Source organism: Ranitomeya imitator, chromosome 2 (assembly GCF_032444005.1).
Source record: "Ranitomeya imitator isolate aRanImi1 chromosome 2, aRanImi1.pri, whole genome shotgun sequence".
NCBI classification, from domain to species: Eukaryota; Metazoa; Chordata; class Amphibia; order Anura; family Dendrobatidae; genus Ranitomeya; species Ranitomeya imitator.
Window position 1 is genome coordinate 177022400 of NC_091283.1, and position 21702 is coordinate 177044101.

General features: G+C 42.8%; 1 protein-coding gene across 18 annotated transcripts in view; it reads left to right on the forward strand.

Moving 5' to 3' along the window:
• Positions 1–21350, forward strand: part of DNM1 (dynamin 1) — a 166107-nt gene extending 144757 nt beyond the window's left edge. For 4 of the 18 annotated variants that reach the window (XM_069748069.1, XM_069748072.1, XM_069748070.1 and 1 more), the window contains one exon: positions 18037–18456. In XM_069748069.1, coding sequence (XP_069604170.1) covers positions 18037–18106 — 70 coding nt within the window. In that variant the 3' untranslated portion in view covers positions 18107–18456. Of the gene's footprint in view, positions 1–3693; positions 3751–5049; positions 5087–18036; positions 19634–20853 lie in introns of those variants that run through there. The other 14 variants (XM_069748080.1, XM_069748084.1, XM_069748085.1 and 11 more) reach the window with 8 other exon arrangements.
• The last annotated feature ends 352 nt before the right edge of the window (positions 21351–21702 follow it).

Genomic DNA, 21702 nt, shown 5'->3' on the forward strand with positions numbered 1-21702 from the left:
GTAGTGACACCTTTTGATATGACGGGTTGTCCATTTTGGTTAATTGAAAACTCTTCAGATAATTCAGTGGGGACCAATTTTCTATTGAGGAACCTCACAAATGTCAAGAGGACAGTGCCCGTGCCACCGCTAGATGTATTACTTGAGATAGAAGTGACCTATTTTCAGATATACTTAATGTTGGGTTGATTAGTAACCTTTGAATATTGGCCTGAATTTAACAATATGGTTCATGTACATGTCAGCTGTAAGATCATGGAGATCTTTCGTGAAGCCCATCAAGTGTTTCTCCAATGGGAACTATTGATGCAGTGATGACCTAGAAGACATGGCCGGGTACAGTCACACTATCTGATGATACAGTAGTGTCATTAGGAATTAATATCATGGACCAGGATAGTCTGTATTTAGATTGCCCTGGACGCTTCTTGGTCCATTGTTGCACCAGACTGGCTTACTGATAAATCTGACGTAAAGTAATGGCTATGGACAAGGCCAAGATGTGATGTCACTATGTTCAGACTTCTGATATCATCACATTGCTCGAGTCTAAGGATCAGGGAGTATTCTGTGTGCACATTCCGAGATCTCTATATTCACCGGTCATGATCATGGCGGACAGCATGCTACTGCATAGTGCATCCTACCACACTGCCACTACCATGTCATCCATGCTCTTCCCTTATTTCACACAGCTTTCCCTTCTACCCCATTCACACGGCAAGTCTCAATTCTATATACCCCCCACCTCCCGCTTCCTGCTTCCTAAAACCAAGTACTGGATACGCGTTTTATTCTGCTCGTCTGCGTTAACCTAATATAGGCCACAGATGGCACTGACCTACAGAGCTGTCTCTACTTGGACAGCGGGATGCAGTTGGCATCTCTATTATACAGACCCCATACATTTAAAGGGTGTCTCCATCTCAAGAGGCCAAGGCGTGTCTCTAGGATATGATCGGTGGTCATCTGTAATCTCTTTCTTGCACAGCGCCCCCTCCGGTCACATGGCTGCGCAGAGAACTGCAGTCAGCCCCATTCACTTTGAATTTCTCAGCAGGGCCCTGTGGCCAAGGGGCACTGTGCAGTAAAAAATGTAGAACAACTTCATTCTCAGGAACAATGGGGGTCCAAGAGGTGGGACTACCTCCGATCACAAAAATGATGGTAATGTACTATCACCTTATGATAAAGGAATACAATTGTGGGTCTATTTCCATCCCCCTATTGCCTCGTAACTCCAACCCGAGCTTAACTTTCTCCTAAATGTTTTCCCATTTTTAGAGAGGTAAACCAGTACCTGGACAGCATATCTGACCAGAGCTTGTCTCTGATGGTCTGATGGCAGATGGTCACTTCCATTCGGCCCACTGGTTGACCTCCCAATAGGCCCTGCTGGTACTGGGGGGGGGGGGGGTTATAAACATTGCAGCATCTTATTCAGGGGGGGAAAGGGAGTGAAACCCAAGGGAGGTAGATATACAATATAGAGGATGTATATATCAACCAATCGGAGTTCAGCTTTCATTATTTTTAAGCCCTTTACAACATGAAAGCAAAGACCATACAGGTTGCTATGGGCAATTCTTCTACTCTATTTTATTATTAAAAATTAAAGGGGATTTCTGATTTACATAAATAAAGTTCAAACCATTGCTTAATGAAAGGTTCTGCAGCTTTCTTATACATCCTTACTTTCTATTCCTCTCCGTATTCAAAGTCATTGTTGTCACCAGTGAATGGAAAAATGCTTACCGAAAAACCTATCTGGATCATGTCCTACAGGGTCTAGGCCTCGATTCAAAAAAGAACATTACGTTTCACCAGAACGTGCATATATGTCAGTGGGACATGATTAGGACAGGTTTTCAGCTCATGGATGTAAACAAGAATGTTTCTATGCACTGATAACAAGTAGAGACCTTGACAATGGTCAGGTCTTAAAAGACATTGCGTTATCAGTAGGTCGCATAGCGTTTCATTATGCAACCATTGAACTTCCATTACGTAAATCTGATTTAATTAGCATCTGCCTACTACAAGCGGTGGCCATTTTGTTTATCAACTTTCAAAATGGCCGCCCCAAATGATGCTTCTCTCATATATTTAGGCAAGAGGAGTGTTTGATCTCCCTTCTATAGGAGCCTAATGGGAACCTTTATCATTTTTTATGTCTGTTTTTGTGCCCCCCACCTCCCCACTTCTCTTGTATATAGAATGAGGGTTCATTTTCCACAGCTAGATTCATCAATGACATCATGGTGAGATCGTCCGTCACAACTCCCTCTGGGATTTTGTGTCTGTGGATTGTGCTGATGAAAGCTTAACACACATGGCAACTGGGTTCTACTCCTAAATATGGAAAATACAGGGCCTCACTTAGAGTCTAAAAGAAAAGGTTTTTTTTTGTCTTCGTGACCCATAGCAACCAATCAGAACTCAGCTTTCAACTTTTAAACTGCTCTGATAAAATGAAATCTTCGCTGTGATTGGTTACTCTCCTCTGGTAAAATGAAAGTTGTGCTGTGATTGGTTGCTCTGGGCAATAAAGACCATTTTTCTTTTCAACGCTTTTTGTAAATCTTCGCCACATGTTGCAAAAGACAATGAAATGATTCCCCATAGGCTTTCAGGGCATAGTGAGAGCTGCAGTTTGACTACAGCTAGTGTAGGACATAACCTATAAGTATGATGCACAACTCAATATGTATATAGAATCAAGATTTTATTAAGGAAATAAATATGATAAAATAATACAGGGGATAACAATAAGGTAGATAAAGTACAATACAGGCTGTCACAGGATATCAATAAAGTACCACATAATATTTAATGAGAATAAGCAAATATATAGATTGTAAAAAAAGTTTTCTGAATAATATAACCCATACAGACAGGTAGCCACATTACATATTCTCTAATATACAATAGAATAATGGCATATGAGGTAGTAGATTAAGTAAGCATAATAGTATATAAAGTGCTGTGTACACAATACATAGATAGTTAATAATGCCCTTAAGTAGATACTAAATAAAAAGTGTTTCAAGAAAGTGTCATAGTGCCATAGTCAATATAGAGAGGGATACCAACCAGTATGGGAGCTTGTGACAGCCTGTACCTGCCCCTATTATGTGGTACTTTATTGATATCCTGTGACAGCCTGTATTGTACTTTATCTACCTTATTGTTATCCCCTGTATTATTTTATCATATTTATTTCCTTAATAAAATCTTGATTCTCTATACATATTGAGTTGTGCATCATACTTATAGGTTATGTTATATTCAGTGGATGCATTTCATTTATTATTTTTTTGCTTTGGTTTGTGTATTAATTATACAGCTAGTGTAGGGTTGCTCATTCTCCAGGGTAAAAATGGAGACCGTGAGTGAAAAAAAAAGTTGGAAAATCCAACAACTGCAAAAGTAATAAAATATCATTTTTTTTAGTAGATAAAAACATGAAAAAGAAAAATGTAAAAACCGTGATAGTATAACGGTCAACGCATTTCAAGCTACAGTAGCTCTTAAACATGATTAAAAGCTATTGTAGCTCAAAACGCGTCGGCCATTATACTATCATGGTTTTTACATTTTTCTTTTTCACGTTTTAATCTACTAATAAATGTGATGTTTTATTACTTTGCAGTTGCTGGATTTTCCATTTTTTTTCATTGTTTATTCACTCAGGAAACCAGCCTGAAGTCTCCGTGCACCGCACCCTTATTCCAGGAATTTCTCAACCAGGTGAGCTGGTGTTTGCTCCATTGTGTTTTTATATCTAAAAATGGAGACCTCTGGAATAGTTTTCAGATCTCCCCCTGTTACCGCCAAAAGCCCATTAGCGATTCTGACTTTTTCTGTCCCAGCATTTTAAACAGAGACTGAGGTGTCGAGGGTTAGAGAATAGGCATGGATCATGGGAAAAGCTATAGCAGGGCCTGGTCTGTAAAATGAGGGAATATTTTCATTAGTGTGTGCAGAGGGGAATAACCCCCTTGGGGGTGGATTATCGCTTGCTCTGCCGTCAGGAGAGTCAGGCCAGCCCCATACACATTATATAGAGTCCCTACAAAATTGGCGGGTTCGGCCGATGTTCACTTAAGTTGTGTGGGCACCTCAAGTCCCTGAATCCACAAACAAATGGCTTTTTGTAATAGTCTTGATCCCACCTCGCTGCCCCCAAGCCACCTATATTGCTTCGGCCTACTCTTTAAATTAGGCCGGGATCACACATGCGAGAAACACGTCCGTGTCTCGCATGTGAAATCCAAGCTCTGGCGCTCTTTGCTTCTGCAGCTTCTACGCAGACTTATGCGTTTCCTCGGTAACAGACAACAAACAATCCCTATTGTAGTCTAGCCCGAGAATCATACTCCCTTTCTAGCCTGTCCTTTATTTCTTTCTAACCAAATGTAAGGATTAGCAGCTCTACAATCAGACTATACGTGGTTTATTGTTCTGTTACCATGGAGACACATAGATCTGCATAAGGGCTGTAGACACAAAACAGTATGAATTTTTTTTTTTATTAAGGCTTATCAGGAATTGTTTTTGTGAAGATAAACATTGGGTCTTTTCAGACAAAAAAAATCTGAAAAATTCTGTAAAATGTGTTTCAAGACTCTAGTTAGCATGTGTAAGCTTCATCAAATAATCAATGCAAGTAAATGCAATTTTTACTGACTTTTCAACCATCAAGAAGCAGCATTGACCAGACTGACACTACACATGACTTGGTGCCTATATGGATGGACCACAGAATTCTGATAGTGACTTTTTGTGCCATACTACAACCATACAGAATGTTCTATATCCACACGTGACCTACGGCGGGGTCTGACTGACATGTTGGCGTGTTTGTATATGACTACATCGGTCTCCATCTTGTTTAGGCACCCGGAATAGTCCAGCCATGGCCGTATATTAATGTATGCTTGTATGTATATGTATCATGGTCAGCCATAGCTCAGTGTATGCATACGTGGCCCTTACATGCTTCTGGCTGTGGCTGTTCTTAGCCTCTGACTTCATGTTATTTTTCAGAATAACTATCAGTGACCCATGAGGAGCACTCGTCACGGTATGTCACGCATTTCAAGTCATGTGACCTGTGTGCCTCCTTTTCCTAGTCATGTGATCTTCACGTGTGTTACACCCATCTGCTGTCTCTCGCCCTGTTGCCAGGCAGTTTCTTTTTGTTTTCATTATGACTTTTGCTGTCTGAAAAATCCGAGTCCATTTCCACTTTAGTATATAACTTCTTAAACGAACTGCAGGAAGAAATTTTGACCATTAAATTTACTTCCCAAAAAATTTCACGGGTTCCAAATTTGAGGGTCAACCCAAATTGGGGTCACCATGAATTAAATTTTCATGCTACAGTTCTACAACTATCTAATAGACGTTGGGCCTCACTTACTAAACTGTCTAAATAAACTGTCTTTGAGGCTCATAGCAACCAATCAAAGCTTAGTTTTTTTTTTTTTAAATCTGCACAGGTAAAATAAAGCCCAGGCTGTGATTGTGACCCATAGAAGGGAATAAGGCAATGATCACACATAATTACCAAAGTTTACCTAATAAGGTATGAAGGGACGCAAGAAGTAGTAGAATAAAACAATTTTATTAACAAAAATGCTTAAAACAACTAATTTAGTATAAAAAGACAGGGAGATGGAAAAGGAATTGTAGGACCTCCAAAAAACAAATCAGGATGTGACACAAGTTTTTTTTTTTAGTTTTTTGGAGGTCCTACAATTCCTTTTCCATCTCCCTGTCTTTTTATACTAAATTAGTTGTTTTAAACATTTTTGTTAATAAAATTGTTTTATTCTACGACTTCTTGCGTCACTTCATACCTTATTAGGTAAACTTTGGTAATTATGTATATTTGAAGTGCTACCGCCATTTATATGTCGGATCATGGGATTAACAAATGATCACACATGCATAATACCACTCCTATATAGACCCATAGAGGAGAATAGGGCAGTGATCACACATGTACACTACTGCTCCTATATACACTCATAAAAGAGAACAGAGTAGTGATCACCATACACACTACTGCTCCTATATACACCCATAGAGGAGAATAGGGCAGTGATCACACATGTACACTGCTGCTCCTATATACACTCATAAAAGAGAACAGAGTAGTGATCACCATACACACTACTGCTCCTATATACACCCATAGAGGAGAATAGGGCAATGATCACACATGCACACGACCGCTCCTATATACACCCATAGAGGAGAATAAGGCAATGATCACACATGCACACTACTGCTCCTACCGTATATAGACCCATAGAGGAGAATAGGGCAATGATCACACATGCACACTACTGCTCCTATATACACCCATAGAGGAGAATAGGGCAATGATCACACATGCACACGACCGCTCCTATATACACCCATAGAGGAGAATAAGGCAATGATCACACATGCACACTACTGCTCCTACCGTATATAGACCCATAGAGGAGAATAGGGCAGTGATCACACATGTACACTACTGCTCCTATATACACTCATAAAAGAGAACAGAGTAGTGATCACCATACACACTACTGCTCCTATATACACCCATAGAGGAGAATAGGGCAATGATCACACATGCACACGACAGCTCCTATATACACCCATAGAGGAGAATAAGGCAATGATCACACATGCACACTACTGCTCCTACTGTATATAGACCCATAGAGGAGAATAGGGCAATGATCACACATGCACACTACTGCTCCTATATACACCCATAGAGGAGAATAGGGCAATGATCACACATGCACACGACCGCTCCTATATACACCCATAGAGGAGAATAAGGCAATGATCACACATGCACACTACTGCTCCTACCGTATATAGACCCATAGAGGAGAATAGGGCAGTGATCACACATGTACACTACTGCTCCTATATACACTCATAAAAGAGAACAGAGTAGTGATCACCATACACACTACTGCTCCTATATACACCCATAGAGGAGAATAGGGCAGTGATCACACATGTACACTGCTGCTCCTATATACACTCATAAAAGAGAACAGAGTAGTGATCACCATACACACTACTGCTCCTATATACACCCATAGAGGAGAATAGGGCAGTGATCACACATGTACACTACTGCTCCTATATACACTCATAAAAGAGAACAGAGTAGTGATCACCATACACACTACTGCTCCTATATACACCCATAGAGGAGAATAGGGCAATGATCACACATGCACACGACCGCTCCTATATACACCCATAGAGGAGAATAAGGCAATGATCACACATGCACACTACTGCTCCTACTGTATATAGACCCATAGAGGAGAATAGGGCAATGATCACACATGCACACTACTGCTCCTATATACACCCATAGAGGAGAATAGGGCAATGATCACACATGCACACGACCGCTCCTATATACACCCATAGAGGAGAATAAGGCAATGATCACACATGCACACTACTGCTCCTACCGTATATAGACCCATAGAGGAGAATAGGGCAATGATCACGCATGCACACTACTGCTCCTATATTGACAAATAGAAGAGAATAGAGTTGTCCTAAGGCCGGGGACACACACAACGTATAAAAAAACGGTCCGTTTTTGACGGACGAGAATCGCACAAATGTTACCAAAACAGTGATCCGTGTGCAGTGCGAGGATGCGATTTTCTCGCATCAAATGATCCGTATGACATTCGTGTGACATCCGTATGGCATCTGTATGGCTAGATTTTCTCACACACTTGCAAAATGAGCAAATAATGGCTGAGCCTTTCCTGTCACCTGCCCAATGCCTGAGAATTTCTCGCAAGTCACACTGATGGTCCGTGTGCTGTGCTATTTTTTCTCGCCCCCATAGACTTTCATCGTCGATTCTCGGCCGAGATACGCTGACAATCGCAGCATGCTGCGATTTCACTCGGATCCTGAATACGGCTGAGAAAATATCGGATGATGGGAGCTGCCCCATAGATTAACATTGGGACGAGCGCTATGCGACTTTTTGTCACATTGCACTCGTCCGTATTACGGTCTAGTGTGTCCCCGGCCTAACACATGCACACTACCGCTCCTACAGTGGTTACGGAAAGTATCCAGACCCCTTTACATTTTTCGCACTTTGTTTACAGCCATTTGGTAAATTCAAAAAGTTCATTTTTTAACATTAATGTACACTCTGCACCTCATCTTGACTGAAAAAAATGTAGAACTTTTAGAAAATGTAATAATAAAGAAAAACTGAAATATCACATGGTCATAAGTATTGAGACCCTTTCCTCAGACACTCATATTTAAATCACATGCTGTCCATTTCCTTGTGATCTTCCTTGAGATGGTTCTACTCCTTCATTGGAGTCCAGCTGTGTTTAATTAAACTGATAGGACTTGATTTGGAAAGGCACACACCTGTCTATATAAGACCTCACAGCTCACATAGCATGTCAGACCAAATGAGAATCATGAGGTCAAAGGAACTGGCCAAGGAGGTCAGAGACAGAATTGTGGCAAGGCACAGATCTGGCCAAGGTTACAACAGAATTTCTGCAGTACTCAAGGTTCCTAAGAGCTCAGTGGCCTCCATAATCCTTAAATGGAAGAAGTTTGGGACCACCAGAAGTCTTCCTAGACCTGGCCATCCAGACAAATTGAGCAATCGTGGCAGAAGAACCCCAAGATCACTGTGGCTGAGCTCCAGAGATGCAGTAGGGAGATGGGAGAAAGTTCCACAAAGTCACCTATCACTGCAGCCCTCCACCATTCGGGCCTTTATGGCAGAGTGGCCCGACATAAGCCTCTCCTCAGTGCAGAACATATGAAAGCCAGTATAGAGTTTGCTAAAACACATGAAGGACTCCCAGGCTATGAGAAATTAGATTCTCTGGTCTGATGAGATGAAGATAGTCCTTTTTGCTGATAATTCTAAGTGGCATGTGTGGAGAACACCAGGCTCATCACCTGCCCAATACAATCGCAGCAGTGAAACATGGTGGTGCCAGCATCATGCTATGGGGAAGTTTTTCAGCTGTAGGGACAGGATGACTGGTTGTCATTGAAGGAAACATGAATGTGGCCAAGTACAGAGGTATCCCGGAAAAGAAAACCTCTTCCAGAGTGCTCTGCACCTCAGAATTGGCCGAAGGTTCACCTTCCAACAAGACCATGACCCTAAGCACACAGCTAAAATAACAAAGGAGTGGCTTCAGAACAACTCTGTGACCATTCTTGACTGGCCCAGCCAGAGCCCTGACCTAAACCCAATTTAGCATCTCTGGAGAGACCTGAAAATGGCTGTCCACCAACGTTCACCATCCAACCTGACGGAACTGGAGAGGATCTGCAAGGAAGAATGGCCGAGGATCCCCAAATCCAGGTGTGAAAAACTTGTTGCATCATTCCCAAGAAGACTCATGGCTGTACTAGCTCAAAAGGGGGCTTCTACTCAATACTGAGCAAAGGGTCTGAATACTTATGACCTTGTGATATTTCAGTTTTTCTTTTTTAATACATTTGCAAAAATATCTATATTTCTGTTTTTTTTTTCAGTAAAGATGGGGTGCAGAGTGTACATTAATGAGAACAAAATGAACTTTTTTGAATTTACCAAATGGCTGCAATGAAACAAAGAGTGAAAAATTTAAAGGGGTCTGAATACTTTTCGTACCCTCTGTATATACACCCATAGAGGAGAATAGGGCACTGATCACACATGTACACTACAGCTCCTACATACACCCATAGAGGAGAATAGGGCAGTGATCACACATACGCTCTGCCGCTCCTATATAGACCCATAGAGGAGAATAGGGCAATGATCACACATGCACACTACTGCTCCTATATAGACCCATAGAGGAGAATAGGGCAATGATCACACATGCACACTACTGCTCCTATATAGACCCATAGAGGAGAATAGAGCAGTGATCACACATACGCTCTGCCGCTCCTATATAGACCCATAGAGGAGAATAGGGCAATGATCACACATGCACACTACTGCTCCTATATAGACCCATAGAGGAGAATAGGGCAATGATCACACATGCACACTACTGCTCCTATATAGACCCATAGAGGAGAATAGAGCAGTGATCACACATACGCTCTGCCGCTCCTATATAGACCCATAGAGGAGAATAGGGCAATGATCACACATGCACACTACTGTTCCTATATAGACCCATAGAGGAGAATAGGGCAATGATCACACATGTACACTACTGCTCCTATATAGACCCATAGAGGAGAATAAGGCAGTGATCACACATGCACACTACTGCTCCTATATAGACCCATAGAGGAGAATAGGACAATGATCACACATGCGCACTACTGCTCCTATATAGACCCATAGAGGAGAATAGGGCAGTGATCACACATGCAAACTACTGCTCCTATATAGACCCATAGAGGAGGATAGGGCAATGATCACACATGCACACTACCTCTCCTATATAGACCCACAGAGGAGAATAGGACAATGATCACACATGCACACTACTGCTGATATATAGACCCATAGAGGAGAATAGAGCAGTGAACACACATGTACACTACAACTCCTACATAGACCCATAGAGGAGAATAGAGCAGTGAAAACACACATGCGCTCTGCCGCTCCTATATAGACCCATAGAGGAGAATAGGGCAATGATCACACATGCACACTACTGTTCCTATATAGACCCATAGAGGAGAATAGGGCAATGATCACACATGTACACTACCACTCCTATATAGACCCATAGAGGAGAATAGGACAATGATCACACATTTACACTACTGCTCCTATATAGACCCATAGAGGAGAATAGAGCAGTGAACACACATGCGCACTACTGCTCCTATATAGACCCATAGAGGAGAATAGGACAATGATCACACATGCACACTACTGCTCCTACAGTATATAGACCCATAGAGGAGAATAGAGCAGTGATCACACATGCACACTACCACTCCTACATAGACCCATAGAGGAGAATAGGGCAAAGATCACACATGCACACTACCACTCCTACATAGACCCATAGAGGAGAATAGGGCAAAGATCACACATGCACACTACCACTCCTACATAGACCCATAGAGGAGAATAGGGCAAAGATCACACATGCACACTACCACTCCTACATAGACCCATAGAGGAGAATAGGGCAAAGATCACACATGCACACTACCACTCCTACATAGACCCATAGAGGAGAATAGGGCAAAGATCACACATGCACACTACCACTCCTACATAGACCCATAGACGAGAATAGGGCAAAGATCACACATGCACACTACCACTCCTACATAGACCCATAGTGGAGAATAGGGCAATGATCACACATGCACACTACCACTCCTACATAGACCCATAGAGGAGAATAGGGCAGTGAACACACATGCGCACTACTGCTCCTATATAGACCCATAGAGGAGAATAGGACAATGATCACACATGCGCACTACTGCTCCTATATAGACCCATAGAGGAAAATAGGGCAGTGATCACACATGCGCACTACTGCTCCTATATAGACCCATAGAGGAGAATAGAGCAGTGAACACACATGCGCACTACTGCTCCTATATAGACCCATAGAGGAGAATAGGACAATGATCACACATACACACTACTGCTCCTATATAGACCCATAGAGGAAAATAGGGCAGTGATCACACATGCGCACTACTGCTCCTATATAGACCCATAGAGGAGAATAGGACAATGATCACACATGCACACTACTGCTCCTATATAGACCCATAGAGGAGAATAGGACAATGATCACACATACACACTACTGCTCCTATATAGACCCATAGAGGAAAATAGGGCAGTGATCACACATGCGCACTACTGCTCCTATATAGACCCATAGAGGAGAATAGGACAATGATCACACATGTGCACTACTGCTCCTATATAGACCCATAGAGGAAAATAGGGCAGTGATCACACATGCGCACTACTGCTCCTATATAGACCCATAGAGGAGAATAGAGCAGTGAACACACATGCAAACTACTGCTCCTACAGTATATAGACCCATAGTTGAGAATAGAGCAGTGATCACACATGCGCTCTACAGCTCCTATATAGACCCATTGAGGAGAATAAGTCAATGATCACACATGTACACTACCACTCCTACATAGACCCATAGAGGAGAATAGGACAATGATCACACATACACACTACTACTGCTATATAGACCCATAGAGGAGAATAAGTCAATGATCACACATGTACACTACCACTCCTACCTAGACCCATAGAGGAGAATAAGTCAATGATCACACATGTACACTACCACTCCTACCTAGACCCATAGAGGAGAATAGGACAATGATCACACATACACACTACTGCTGCTATATAGACCCATAGAGGAGAATAAGTCAATGATCACACATGTACACTACCACTCCTACCTAGACCCATAGAGGAGAATAGGGCAGTGATCACACATGTACACTACTGCTCCTATATAGACCTATAGAGGAGAATAGGGCAGTGATCACACATATACTGTACACTACTGCTCCTATATAGATCCATAGGGGAGAATAGGGCAGTGATCACACATGCGCACTACTGCTCCTATATAGACCCATAGAGGAGAATAGAGCAGTGATCACACATGCATATTACTGCTACTATATAGACCCATAGAGGAGAGTAGGGCAATGATCACACATGTACACTACCGCTCCTATATAGACCCATAGAGGAGAATAGAGCAGTGATCACACATGCATATTACTGCTACTATATAGACCCATAGAGGAGAGTAGGGCAATGATCACACATGCACACTACCTCTCCTATATAGATCCATAGAGGATTATAGGGCAAAGATCACACATGTACACTACCTCTCCTATATAGACCCATAGAGGAGAATAAGGCAATGATCACACATGCGCACTACCGCTCCTATATAGACCCATAGAGAATAAAGCAGTGGTCACACATGCGCACTACTGCTCCTATATAGACCCATAGAGGAGAATAGAGCAGTGATCACACATGCACACTACTGCTCCTATATAGACCCATAGAGGAGAATAGAGCAGTAATCACACATGTGCGCTACCGCTCCTACAGTATATAGACCCATAGAGGAGAATAGAGCAGTGATCACACATGCGCACTACAGCTCCTATATAGACCCATAAAGGAGAATAAGACAATGATCACACATGCACACTACCGCTCCTATATAGACCCATAGAGGAGAATAGGGCAAAGATCACACATGCGCACTACCGCTCCTATATAGACCCATAGAGGAGAATAGGGCAGTGATCACACATGCGCACTATCGCTCCTATATAGACCCATAGAGGAGAATAGAGCAGTAATCACACATGTGCGCTACCGCTCCTACAGTATATAGACCCATAGAGGAGAATAGAGCAGTGATCACACATGCGCACTACAGCTCCTATATAGACCCATAAAGGAGAATAAGACAATGATCACACATGCACACTACCGCTCCTATATAGACCCATAGAGGAGAATAGGGCAAAGATCACACATGCGCACTACCGCTCCTATATAGACCCATAGAGGAGAATAGGGCAAAGATCACACATGCGCACTACCGCTCCTATATAGACCCATAGAGGAGAATAGAGCAGTGATCACACATGCACATTACTGCTCCTATACAGACTCATAGAGGAGAGTAGGGCAATGATCACACATGCACACTATCTCTCCTATATAGACCCATAGAGGAGAATAGGGCAATGAACACACATGTACACTACCGCTCTTATATAGACCCATAGAGGAGAATAGAGCAGTGATCACACATGCACACTACTGCTCCTATATAGACCCATATAGGTGAATAAGTCAATGATCACACATGTAGACTACCACTCTTATATAGACCCATAGAGGAGAGTAGAGAAGTGATCACACATGCGCACTACTGCTCCTATATAGACCCATAGAGGAGAATGGGACAATGATCACACCTGCACACTACTGCTCCTATATAGACCCATAGAGGAGAATAAGTCAATGATCACACATGTAGACTACCGCTCTTATATAGACCCATAGAGGAGAATAGAGCAGTGATCACACATGCGCACTACAGCTCTTATATAGACCCATAGAGGAGAATAGAGCAGTGATCACACATGTACACTACTGCTCCTATATAGTCTCATAGAGGAGAGTAGGGCAATGATCACACATGCACACTACCTCCTATATAGACCCGTAGAGGAGAATAGAGCAGTGATCACACATGCACACTACAGCTCTTATATAGACCCATAGAGGAGAATAGAGCAGTGATCACACATGCGCACTACCGCTCCTATTACAGTAGGGGAAATAAGTATTTAGTCAGCCACCAATTGTGCAAGTTCTCCCACTTAAAATGATGAGACAGGCCTGTAATTGACATCGTAGGTAGACCACAACTATAAGAATCAAAATGAGAAAACAAATCCAGAAAATCACCTTGTCTGATTTGGCAAGATTTATTTAGCAAATTATGGAGGAAAATAAGTTTTTGCTCTCCTAAAAACATGTATGATTTCTGGCTCTCACAGACCTGTAGCTTTTTCTTTAAGAGGCTCCTCTGTCCTCCACTCATTACCTGTAGTAACTTGTTATCAGTATAAAAGACAACTGTCCACAACCTCAAACAGTCACACTCCAAACTCCACTATGGTGAAGACCAAAGAGCTGTCGAAGGACACCAGAAACAAAATTGTAGCCCTGCACCAGGCTGGGAAGACTGAATTTGCAAGAGGCAAGCAGCTTGGTGTGATGAATCAACTGTGGGAGCAATAATAAGAAAATGGAAGACATACAAGACCACTGATAATCTCCATCGATCTGGGGCTCCACGCAAGATCTCACCCCGTGGGGTCAAAATGATCACAAGAACGGTGAGCAAAAATCCCAGGACCACATAGGGGGACCTAGTGAATGACCTTCATAGAGCTGGGACCACCGTAACAAAGGCTACCATCAGTAACACACTATGCCGCCAGGGACTCGGATCCTGCAGTGCCAGATGTATCCCTCTGCTTAAGCCAGTACATGTCCGGGCCCGTCTGAAGTTTTCTAGAGAGCATTTGGATTATCCAGAAGAGTATTGGGAGAATGCCATATGGTCTGAGGAAACCAAAGTAGAAATGTTTGGTTGAAACAAAACTAGTCATGTTTGGAGGACACATACTGTTGAGTTGCATCCCAAGAACACCATACCTATTGTGAAGCATGGAGGTGGCGACATCGTGCTTTGGGGCTGTTTCTCTGCAAAGGGACCAGGATGACTGATCTGTGTACATGAAAGAATGAATGGGGCCATGTATCGTGAGATTTTGAGTGCAAACCTTCTTCCATCAGCAAGGGCACTGAAGATGAAACGTGGATGGGTCTTTTAGCATGAGAATGATCCCAAGCACACCGCCAGGGCAATGAAGGAGTAGCTTCATAAGAAGCATATGAAGGTCCTGGAGTGGCCTAGCCAGTCTCCAGATCTCAACCCCATAGAAAACCTTTGGAGGGAGTTGAAAGTCTGTGTTGCCTAGCGACAGGCTTAAAACATCACTGCTCTAGAAGAGATCTGCATGGAGGAATTGGCCAACATACCACCAACAGTGTGTGCCAACCTTGTGAAGACTTACAGAAAATGTTTGACCTCTGTCATTGCCAACAAGGGATATATAACAAAATATTGAGATGAACTTTTGTTAATGACCAAATACTTATTTTACACTATAATTTGCAAAATAAATCTTACCAAATCAGACAAGGTGATTTTCTGGATTTGTTTTCTCATTTTGACTCTCATAGTTGTGGTCTACCTATGATGTCAATTACAGGCCTCTCTAATCTTTTTAGGTGGGAGAACTTGCACAGTTGGTGGCTGACTAATACTTTTTTCCCCACTGTATACATGGAACAGAATAGAGCAGTGGTCACACCTTCTACAGTTACTACATAGACCATTGTTCCCATTTACTACAACCTAAAAATGAAAGTAAATTCAACACAAAGTTTAGTAGAAAGTTGCAGAACTTTGGAAATTGGTGATATTTTTTATATAGTCAACACCCAACATCTAGAACTGCAAGTGCAGCCAATAATAAGTGCTACATACAGCTGTGAATACTAAGGTTATTTTACAAGATTATGGACCCCCATATATGTGGACCACCAGTCTGTGTGACTTTTTGATGGACCATCCAAGTCTTCTTTTTAGGTGTTACTTAGAGACACTGCGTAAACCCCAGAAATCCCCAGTAGACACCTCATTATATCCAAGTGTTCTTCCTCTTGGAGGCTTGTTGTCTCTTCTTCTGTAGCAGTTATCTCCATCATGTCGGTTTCCACATGTTCCAATACAACAACCGTTTGGAGGCCACTGATAAAGGAGACCTTAGTTTGTGCTTTTGTCCTGATGCCCCTTCTTGCGCTGTTTACCCAAGCCCCTCTATTAGGACTTCCATGGCCAACGCTAGTACTAATTGAGGTCCTGCTTTGTGTAAATAGCCCCACTCCACCATTTACCAATGAGATAAGCGTCGTACCCACTGATGTCTCTTCTGCTCGTCCTTGTTATCTGTCTCTTCCACTCTCACCTGATGACTTTGTTGCTTCCTCACATGTTCACTTTGCATTCACCGTCCTTATACCTCACCGCCATCTCCTTTTTCATTGTTGTCTGGTAATGCCGTGCTCTGCTTGTTGTCCAAAAATTAACTGTGCCTGGCAACTCGGACCAATTGTCACTTGTTGTCACCTCACACACTCATCAAACCCGATTCCTCACATTATTCCTACGTAGAAACCACAACCCACTGCCGAAATGTGAATTACTGTTTCCCTTTCATCCCGCCATCAGTGGAGTCATGTATAAAAACTAGCGGAGAGAATATCAATGGTGACCAATCAGATACGAGCTTACATTTTGAAACCTTCGCTTTGAAAATGACAGTAGCAATCTGATTGGTTATTGTCGAGAACTCCGCTATTTTTTCATTCACGACCTCGATTAATTCAGCTTCTCGTGTATCCGCCTTTTCCAAATCATACCGCATGTCCTTGGTGTATGAGTAATAATTGTTATTTTGTGATCTTGCTGTGTTTGCTCTCTGTTTCACACTCACAGTCAGCCCTCCTAAACCTGACATGGACAGAGCATGGAGGACATTGGAGAAATTAATGTATGGCATAAAATATAAAATATAGGAAGCATTGAAAGGAAGATCAGACACCAAAATCTCAATTTTTTTAGGTGTTTTTCCAAGATTTTTATCAATAAAGCTTATTAAAAACGTATAATACGTGTAGCAATATGGACCACAAATTCTAATTTTGGGGCCTACTACTCCATAACGATGCCTTTTATTTTAATTCCCCAAGGTCGCTGCTAAGGATCCATATTGCCACACACAACTAGGCCTCGTTTATCTGCACAGTCCTTATGGCTCATAGCAACCAATCACAGCGCAGCTTTCATGTTACTCCAGCAGTTTCATAAATGTAAGGCAAGCTCTGATTGGTTGCTATGGACAGCAAGTTCAGGTCTCAAAAAATGGAGGCCCATAGCAACCAGTTCACATTTCATTAATCAATACTGTCAAGTGGGAATCATATATGTCCTTAGCAACCAATGTCTACGTGTCATTTCTCCAATACGCTTTCTGGTTATAATGGAGGCCCATTTAGCGGGACAGTTTTTGACAGGAGAAATGCCTATTTTTCTGACAAATTTTACAGAATCTGAGAAATGGAAGCAAAGCCTATTGGTTGCTAAGGGCAACATTGACACTTTTTCGATGCCTGGCAGCCATTTTGACTCCAACTAATGCTTCTTTATTATACATGTTCTTTTGTACTGGCGTAGAAATGGCGATTTATTCCCGCCAGCAGGGGATTCTGGGCTGACTGTCTCATGTCATGGATGATGCTAATCACGCTCTGTGTTCTCTTTGTCTGTTCTTGTTTTTATTTTCATTCAGCAGGAAGGCTCCCGCATCACCTACACGACCCACCATTATCCGACCTGCCGACCCGTCCCTCTTAGATTAAAAAATGGAGGCCTGGCTGCCGAACACAGCTTTCTCCCCATCCCTGCTCCCCAACCCCCCATCTCACCTATTCCAGGCATGGTGAAAATGTTATATCCCCCTCGACCACTGGTTCAGTGTCACTATGTATTGTATTGTACAGATGTGTGGTATCGTCCCTTTGCAGCGCCATACTGTGATGTTTAAGCACTTGGTTGATATATAGATATATATATTTTCTTGCTTTTTTCCAACCCGCTGTGCCACTACACATCCCTCCACCTGCTTATAGGAATGATCTCATTGTGTCTCTCCGTTGTACGATTTTTTTTTTGTTTTATTTTCTTTTGTATTAAAATGATGTCAATCAAATTAGAGTGATATAATTAGTAGCCATTGCTGGTCACAGACAAGGCTCCTCAGTCTTCCCCTGCCCCCATCTTCCCTTCTTCCAGCTCGCCATTGCTCATAGTGATGCCTTTTGTTCATGTTCGGTGTGGTTCTGCTGCCCTCTTGTGGTCCAGTTCTATTCTGCATCCGCTTCCTTTTGGTTTTGTGAATTCTTCATTTCCATTCAATAAAGTAGAGCGCGGTACGGGGCTGGGAGGGGATCATTGCTGATTATATTAATTAAAGGTTATGCAATTAGATGAGTTTTTTTTAATATATATATATAATTTTTTCTTTATTTCGCAGGGTATGACTTTTGAACAGTAGACAGGAGTGCAAAAATATATTTTAAAAGGGATAATTCACATATGGCTTTATAAAGGTTGGGATAGTTTTATAACAAAAAAAAAAAATCTGAAAAAGTGTATTTCCCCCTTACTGGTACAGTCTACATGTATGGATTATATCCTTAGGAGACCTAAATAGGCCAAGGTAAACTATCCCTTTAATTCACCCATATATATCCTGCTGCTTAAAACCTTCCAATAGTAAACGGGAAAAAAAATAATGTGCATTGAAGCCGTAGTCTGGAGACAATAGAGACGCATTTAGTTGGTGTAGCACCAGCTCATTTTATTTTATTTTTCTTGTAAAGTGTCGCTGTTCTAAAAAATATCCATAGAGGTTTCTTTTTCTCCTCTCCATTCCTGAGATATGGCTGGCTCCTTCTTCCCTGTATATAAATCAAGTGTTGTTAGCCAAGTGGGCGTGGTCGTTGACCATGTCCGATTGCCAAAAAATCTTCATTTGTACACAGAAAAGAGAGGGGCCATATCTGAGGAACAGGAAGGTGCAGGAGCAAAAGAAAACCAATGCCGGATTCAGAAGAACAGTGGAGTTTACACCAGCTAAGAAATTCCATATTTTTATCGCAGGTCTTCATGTGCCCTATAGAGCAGGATTAGTGCCCCTGTAATTATAACATGCATACATTCGTTTTGAAGATGACGGTACTCATGTCGGGGTACTTTGATTACCTGGGTCTGCTGTAGATGGGTAGCAGGTTGTGGCCCTGAAGACCAGAGCTGTAATGGCCCTTACCAGTTCTGCTACAAGTGTTATTACATATTATTAAAAAAAAAAAAAAAGGGAAAGGAAAGCACTAGAATGTTAACAGAAAGCCACCTCCTGGCTGCTGCTAGGTAGAGAACCAGATTTACTGGCTTCTAGTCAATGGGACTGCAGACTACCCATAGCACTTGGCTGCTGTCCCAACATTTCCCATTTGCTGGCCTGTTGGCTTTTGGAAGGAGCCCTATCCTAGGTGATATGACTAAGAATTGTAGAGAGCTCCTCACCTCCTGGCTGCTAATTCTACATCATGTAGAGAGTGCCACCTCCTGGCTGCTGATTCTAGGTCACGTAGACAGCGCCACCTCCTGGCTGCTAATTCTACATCATGTAGAGAGTGCCACCTCCTGGCTGCTGATTCTAGGTCACGTAGACAGCGCCACCTCCTGGCTGCTGATTCTAGGTCCTGTAGAGAGCGCCACCTCCTGGCTGCTGATTCTAGGTCACGTAGAGAGCGCCACCTCCTGGCTGCTGATTCTAGGTCACGTAGAGAGTGCCATCTCCTGGCTGCCGATTATAGTTCATGTAGAGAGCACCACCTCCTGGCCAGTGGCCACTGATAATAGGACTTGCAGAGAGCGCCACCACCTGGCCAGTGGCCACTGATACTAGGACTTGTAGAGAGCGCCACCTCCTGGCCACCGATACTAGGACTTGTAGAGAGTGCCACCTCCTGGCCACCGATAATAGGACTTGTAGAGAGCGCCACCTCCTGGCCACCGATACCAGGTCTTGTAGAGCGTGCCACCTCCTGGCCACCGATACTAGGACTTGTAGAGAGCACCAGCTCCTGGCCACTGATAATAGGACTTGTAGAGAGCGCCACCTCCTGGCCACCAATACTGGGACTTGTAGAGAGCGCCACCTCCTGGCTGCTGATACTAGGACTTGTAGAGAGCGCCACCTCCTGGCCACTGATACTAGGACTTGTAGAGAGCGCCACCTTCTGACCACCGATACTAGGTCTTGTAGCGAGTGCCACCTCCTGGCCACCGATACCAGGTCTTGTAGAGAGCACCACCTCCTGGCCACCGATACTAGGACTTGTAGAGAGCGCCACCTCCTGGACACCGATACTAGGACTTGTAGAGAGCGCCACCTCCTGGACACCGATACCAGGTCTTGTAGAGAGCACCACCTTCTGGCTGCTGTATATAAATACACTAAACACCTCCTTTGTTTTCAATACCTGTGACTGACCTTTTTCTTTCCTGCTCTTTCTCCCCTTTTCTTTCTTCCTGTGATCAGAGCCACCCGAGTTAGCCCATCGAGGCCAGAGAGTCCTAAGTCTCACTATGACCTGTAAGCCTCCCCGGGCTTAGCCGTTGCCTGCTTCCTAGCTGTTCTGTCTTGGAGTGTGTGACACTTCCCACACTGTCTGTCCTGTTGTACAATGGTCGTGCTACACACTTATCAATGGTGATTATTACTATCTCCTCTTCTGTTCTATTGCTGCACTTATGTCTGTGGTAGTGGCATATCCTGATATAAATATACTATAAATAATTCTAAATATATATATATGAGATCTTCAAGATGCACAAGCTGGTGTGCTTCCATGGGAATGTCAGTCTTTAGTAGGACACAAATCGTGGGGAAATGATCAGACGTTGGTCAGTTGGCAGCTGGATCTGTTGCAATGCATGTAAAAGGATCATCCATTTGGGGAAGAAGTTCTTGGTGCTGGTGTGTAGCTGTGATACCCGTCAGAGCGTTGAATAAAATATGTTTCTGTAAAAAAAAAAGTTTCTCGTCTCATAATTGACTTTTGTGTATTCATGAAGATTCATTGACCCGATTGAGGGGAGTCGGTCAGGTCCCTGCTCTGTACACCATGTAGTGGCCATACTTGGGTACTGCAGCTTAGCGCGCCCATTCATTTCAAACTGATAGTTTTGTCAGTATCACACCCCCATCAATCTGATATAGATAATCTATAGATCAGTCTTAGACAACCCCTTTAAATGCAACGTGTCATCAGCTTCTTGCGTTACATGTAGAGTACAGACCAAAAGTTTGGACACGCCTTCTCATTTATAGATTTTTCTGTATTTTCATGACTATGAAAATTGTACATTCGCACTGAAGGCATCAAAA